The sequence below is a fragment of the Leptinotarsa decemlineata genome, unplaced genomic scaffold (genome assembly GCF_025532065.1).
Source record: "Leptinotarsa decemlineata unplaced genomic scaffold, Ldec_3_MD MMD2_tig00000690_RagTag_RagTag, whole genome shotgun sequence".
NCBI lineage: Eukaryota > Metazoa > Arthropoda > Insecta > Coleoptera > Chrysomelidae > Leptinotarsa > Leptinotarsa decemlineata.
The window spans coordinates 649879-655896 of record NW_027412554.1 but is presented as its reverse complement, the minus strand read 5'-3'; the positions used below and the strand labels follow the sequence as shown (position 1 = coordinate 655896).

Here is a 6018-nt window from a genome sequence, read left to right as displayed (position 1 = left end):
TATAATTTTCGGATGGTCGTTGCTTGTAGAACTTTCGGGGGTGAATAATCCCCCTTGATCCCCCTGACTACGGCCTTAAATCGTGCCAACCGCCTGTTTTCAAAGTCCAGGCAGAAAATTTCCCGCACCACTGACTCTCGAAAGCCAGGAAGAAATCACAGGTCCTCGTTCCCTTCCGTTTCTCGAACCTTTCATCGATTATTCGCGATTTGCCAAATTCTTTAATTAATGAGTCTAGGGCTCCGCCTTAGTAAGATGGTTGCTAATTATCATGTCTTAGCAACCGTCGCCCACGCGCGACTGAGGTCACCAACCTATTTCGCTTAACTCGCAATCTAAAGAATTCAAAGTTCGGAAACTGAAATATTAGTCTTTCCGTTTAGTTGAATTCCGATAAGTAAGTATTTCACATGACGGTGCGTCTGGCCAATAAACAAGTACATGAATTTTTTCATTAACACTATCGCGGTCTGGCTGAAATGTTACATATTATGAATCACAGGACCGTCGTTTAGTTTCTGAATCAAAAGAAATCTATCTCTCTCTCTCTCTCTCTCTCTCTCTATTTTGGATGGTCTAAAAGAAATCTATCTATTCCCGAACCACAATATATATTTACATATATTACACATCATGTGTTCTATATTCCCTCACATGAATAATTTTATTTAATGTTTTTTCTTCTCAGATAGATTTGATTGCCAACTCGTGATAATTCGAAGTTGAATGTTTTTTGCACTCGATAAGCCATTTGGCAAGGATATGTTTATCATTTGAAAATTTGTGATCGAAACTACTCACGGATCGAAGACGCCCTGAGCAATTAGGGGGTATGTTATCAACACTTTATTTGTATGTCAAAACCTTGCAAAATGAACTTGAAATCCCTTCAACAAGCCAAAATCAAACATCCATCTTTCAAGCACTTCTAGCGCCCTCTGACGGCCTTGCCATGAGTGTTGAATTTAAGAACCCGCCTAATCGTGAAGCAAAGAACACAGAATTCTTTTCTCCGTGCGTAAAGTGTAGGAAGAGAGAAGTAGAAGAAAAGGTAACCTTATATTTGTTAAGTTCAAAAAGTAGATCATGTTATTTTGGTAGTTTACAATTTTTTTTATAACATAATTGCGTTGTAAAACTTTCAATATATAGTCAATACTTGAAAAATAACACGTGTATAATCACAGATATGTCTAGCTTTTTCGTCAAAACACCTGGATTTTGTGATGACTGTGGGTCGATACTACCACGATTGCGTGAAAAGGGTGGCGTAACCTGTTACGTGTGTGCAAGAGTCTTCTCAGAGGAAGAAGGTATACATTTCTTTTCAATAATGAACACAGAAAACTAATTTATGATCAATTCTATTGACTTTTTACAGCATTTCGAACATCCAAAGTGGAAACTTGTATTAATTTCAACTCGCAAGAGGCAAAAAAGAGGAACATTAAAGAAGAAAACAAACATGATGAAGAAGATGATGATGGACCTATAGTTGAGAGAATATGTCCTAAGTGTGGAAATAATAGAATGTCTTATGCTACATTGCAGTTGAGATCTGCAGATGAAGGGCAAACTGTTTTCTATACCTGCACTTCCTGCAAGTTCAAGGAAAGTGAAAATTCATAACATTTTGTTTTCAATGTTGAAAATCCAGCGCTGCTTCTCAAAGTTTTATATCTGTTGGAAATATCGGTCAGGATTCACGGTTTCTTGTTCTGGGTATGTAGCATTTTTGATGAAGTTTAATTTAACTTTTAGTATATGACATTACTCTCAAAGCGTGACATTGCTCTTCCAAACATCTATATGGTTAGTCAAAATAAATAAGCTACAACATTCGCCCATTTTGAATGTATATTTGTTCTCAAACATAATCATCCAATTTCTTTGGTTATCTTGTTCTTTGTTTAGGTCTGTCATTAATTGAAACATTTTCTCCTACTCTTGGCATTCAGGAATCCAGTATTTATCACTATATCTATATTCACTTGATAAGTAAATTTTGTTTTTTCTATCTCTTCCAACTTTCTCAATAACAAATTATTTTTTTCACCTGCTTCTCCTGAATCATTATCTTCTTCATGATTATGATATATTTTCATTTATGATATATGTGCTACTGTAGTTAAACTCAAACAACTGTCTTTTTATTGTAGTTCTCCAACCTGTATGTATCACCTTGAGAAATTTCTATTACCACAAATGGTCCAAGATATTTCATTTGAGTTTTTGTTGGTTGACCAGTGAATATGTGTGGTTTTCTAATGGCTACTATATCTCCCAGTTGAAACTTATCTCCATTAAACTGCTTTTTATCAAAGTATATCTTATATAAGTTTTCTTCTTACTCCTTCATGATCCTTCTGTTTACCTTCCTCTTCGACCAAATTAACCATAGCAACTTCTTCAAATCTGGGTTCAATTCCGTACAGACATTCGCAAGAGGTAAAGTCTGTTATTTTATTTGCAGCATTATTCATTTCATTTTCCACTGCATTCAATGTTTTGTCCCATCTTGTCTTCAAAATCAATTGAAGTTATAATATAGGATACAATTGACTTATTTTTACTCTCTGCCATACCATTTGCTTCTGAAAATTGTGCAAAAATGAGCTTTTGTTTGATATCATACAAAACTCGGTGAACTTGTTGCTCATGAAGGCACTTCCTCCGTCGCTAACATTGACTCTGGGTGCACCGTAATCGTTGATGAAAAGTTTAATTTTTGTATTTGTTTCCTCCGACTGTGTATTTTTCTGTGCATAAAAATTCACGAATATTGAAAAAGCATCCACCATGATTAATATATACATTTTTCTTGTGGTACTTCCCGGAAAAGGTCCAAGGTGATGGGTGTGATATTCCTGGCTTCTACCTACCTTTGTTAAAAAATATTCGAACCAGCCTTGTATGTGCTTTTTCACATATCTCCTCACACCCCTGAACCTAAATTTTTATAATATTGCTGATACAGTATGATCCAATGACCAGTGTCCCATTTGATCATTTTATTTTACAACTGTTGTCTTTCTCATTGAATCGGGGATAACATGTAAATGCTTCATTTCTTTGTTTATTTTTACTCTCTAAAACAGTCTTCCTGTGTCTATTCCATATCTCTTATTTAAATTATTTTCTCATGCAGTTCTTTCTTGTTCATCTTTGCTCAAGATTTCAACAATTTGGTCATCAAAATTCTTCTTCAGGAAATATTATGAACAAATTAATTTTCTTTGCATAAACTCCCTCAATCATTCCATCATCTGATGCATTTTCTACTGAAGTACGACTCTAACTATCTATGTGAGACATTTTGTCTCCACTTCTATGTTTAATTCACAAATGAATACTCAGATAAAGTCGAATACTACCTAGCAATCTGTGTTAACAATGTTTTCTTCGAGTTCAAATGAACTAGAGCCTGGCAGTCACTTACAGTGGTGAACTGGATACCCAAAAGTAATGGTCTCAGTCGTTCAGTAGTTCCACACACACACACACACACCAAACAGTGGTCTGCAATTCAAGTTTTGATGAATAGTATGTTCTTTCAGCATCGCTGGTCTTCTTAGATACACAATGTACAAGATGCATTTTATCCTCCGGGCCTTTTTGTAACAATATGCCTCCAACACCATAACTTGATGTGTCACAGTGCAACTCACTTTCAGCCTTTGAATTGTATAATTGTAAAATAGGAGTTTTCTACAATAAATCTTTCAAATATCAAAAGCAGTTTGTTGTTTAATTTTCCACAAAAAAGTGTTACAACTTTTGATCAAATCAGTCAAAGTTCTAGTTATTATTGCATAATTTTTGATGAACCTATGAAAAAATTCTGTTAGACCTAAAAATCGTATAACTTCATGTTCATTTCTGGGGACTGAACATTTTTTTAGAGCTTCAAGTTTCTAAGCACCAGGTAATAAACCATTTTCTGTTGGTTGAAAATCCAAAAATTTTACAGATTTCTTTCCAAATTAACATTTAGGCAATGTGATTGTGTTTCTTACCTAACGTCAAAGTCATGAGTCTCAAATGGTGCGTTAACCAAACCAAAACACGTTCTTTCAAATTCTGCAGTGTCATCTGGATAAATAAATGCAGTTTTATGTTTTGATTGTTCATTAAGAGGCATTTGCAAATAGCCTGACATAAGATCTAATGTACAAAACAATTTACTTCCAGTAAGAAATTTAAAACAATCGTCAATATGAGGAATCGGAAAATTTTTCACTACAGTTTGAGAGTTCAATTTTGTAAAGTCTATCGCTAGCCTTTTCTCGCCCGACGATTTGAGAATTAGTAAAACTGGTGATGGATAAGGAGAGTTTGTGTCGCGAACAATACCACACTTCAGTAAAGTTACCATGATAAGGTTTTATTTTGACAGGTTCACAGTGCGAATTCTCAAGCTGTAAAGATGCCTTTCTCAGATTTTTAATCTGACGTTTTGTTTCCGATCACATTGTATGATCAGAGTATGAGGACCGATTAGTTATCATGAGTGGTCTACTCATTCAACCAACTCTATATATATATTTTTTATTTTTTTTTGAATGATGCAACTAATTTTCTTTTATTTTCAGTGTTTTAATATTAAATTTCACAAAAAGGATTTGAAGCTTTATATCTTCTAATAATTATCTGCGAGCGCTTTCGACAGCTGGTCGTACTGTCATCTTCTAGGCACTCCTCAAACTGAACTTGTCATCCTGTCGTCTGCCTCTTTATACGGTCCGAACGTCTCAACTCAGGTATTTCAGGTACTTTAGGTAAATTTGCCTGTATTTGTACTGCATCAGGTACTCTTCTTTGTGTTAGATTTTCCCTAGGAATGTGTATGGTTTTGTTTAATATACTGAATGTGAGGTCTTGTTGTGTTTTGATTTGTTCTTGTTCCTTGATAAGTGATTTATGACTGTTAAATTTATGGATGTTCAAGTTTTCCCAAATGTCCATGCGGTTTCCCTTGTTGACTTGTGTTATGAGTTTTATGTTCTCAGGTGGGGGGAAATTATGTTTGTTTTTATATAGATAGATAGATAGATAGATAGATAGATAGATAGATAGATATTTTATTCATGTCATTACACAGAAGTGCATATACATACGTCACATATAATAGATTCAAAAAGTAAAAATGTATAAATGTAAAATATCACAGTGAACAATTAAAAGTAACACAATTTGTTAAATAATAGAACATATATAGACACACTATGTACATATGTCTGGTAAATAAATATCTTCCTTACGAATATAACATAGACCTAACAGACAATAATCATTAATAAAAAATAATTACATATAAAAATGGTAAACCTGAGGTATATATAAAAGTCAACATGATGAGTACTGAATTGAATAATTTAATTCCTATCAACTGTTTATGGGTGGATGTCAACCTGTTGTGAGGAATTGCTAAATGGGATCTGGTCCTTGTGGAATAGTTATGGTTATCTCCAATCCTCCGGTACTTATGTCTGTGTGTTTTCACATGAATCAAGTTATAATATATTATAGCTGAGGGAAGTGTCAAGATCTTGAATTTGATATACCATGGTTTACAAGTCTCAGTGTTTGGTATACCCGCTAATACTCGTATAGCTCTTTTCTGGACGGTAAATACTGATGTATTGTGACAGGAATATCCCCAGTTAACGATACCATAAACCATTTGGTTATTACAGTACACTGATTGTGATCTGTTTTGAAGATATGAGATCATCAATTGTATAGCTATGTGCGAAAAACCATAAAATTTTAACTTTTTTATGAGAATATAATGGCAAACGCAGTCAAAAGCTTTGCTGACATCCGCAAAAATAGCTAATGAGTTAGAAGAGGTCTCAAATCCTTCAGTTACAAACTCTACAAATCTCGTCACTGCATCAGATGTAGATCTACCATTACGAAACCCAAACTGGCATTCCGTGAACAGTTTATTACTTTCAAAATATTCCCTGATTTTAAGATACATATACTTTTCCACCATTTTCGCCGTTATGGGAA

The 6018-nt window shown here is 34.3% G+C and overlaps 1 protein-coding gene across 4 annotated transcripts; it reads left to right on the top strand.

Moving 5' to 3' along the window:
- Nucleotides 1-1056: 1056 nt before the first annotated feature.
- Nucleotides 1057-3738, top strand: RpI12 (RNA polymerase I subunit RpI12). 4 transcript variants are annotated; one of them, XM_074174633.1, is made up of 4 exons: nt 1057-1079; nt 1188-1313; nt 1382-1722; nt 3558-3738. In XM_074174633.1, the coding sequence occupies exons 2-3, from the start codon at nt 1190-1192 to the stop codon at nt 1627-1629; spliced, it is 372 nt and encodes a 123-aa protein (XP_074030734.1). In that variant the 5' UTR covers nt 1057-1079; nt 1188-1189; the 3' UTR covers nt 1630-1722; nt 3558-3738. The 4 variants fall into 4 exon arrangements, with proteins under 4 accessions (XP_074030734.1, XP_074030732.1, XP_023025202.1 ...); XM_074174631.1 differs by having other exon boundaries at nt 1073-1097; XM_074174632.1 differs by lacking the exon at nt 1057-1079 and adding an exon at nt 1114-1132.
- The last annotated feature ends 2280 nt before the right edge of the window (nt 3739-6018 follow it).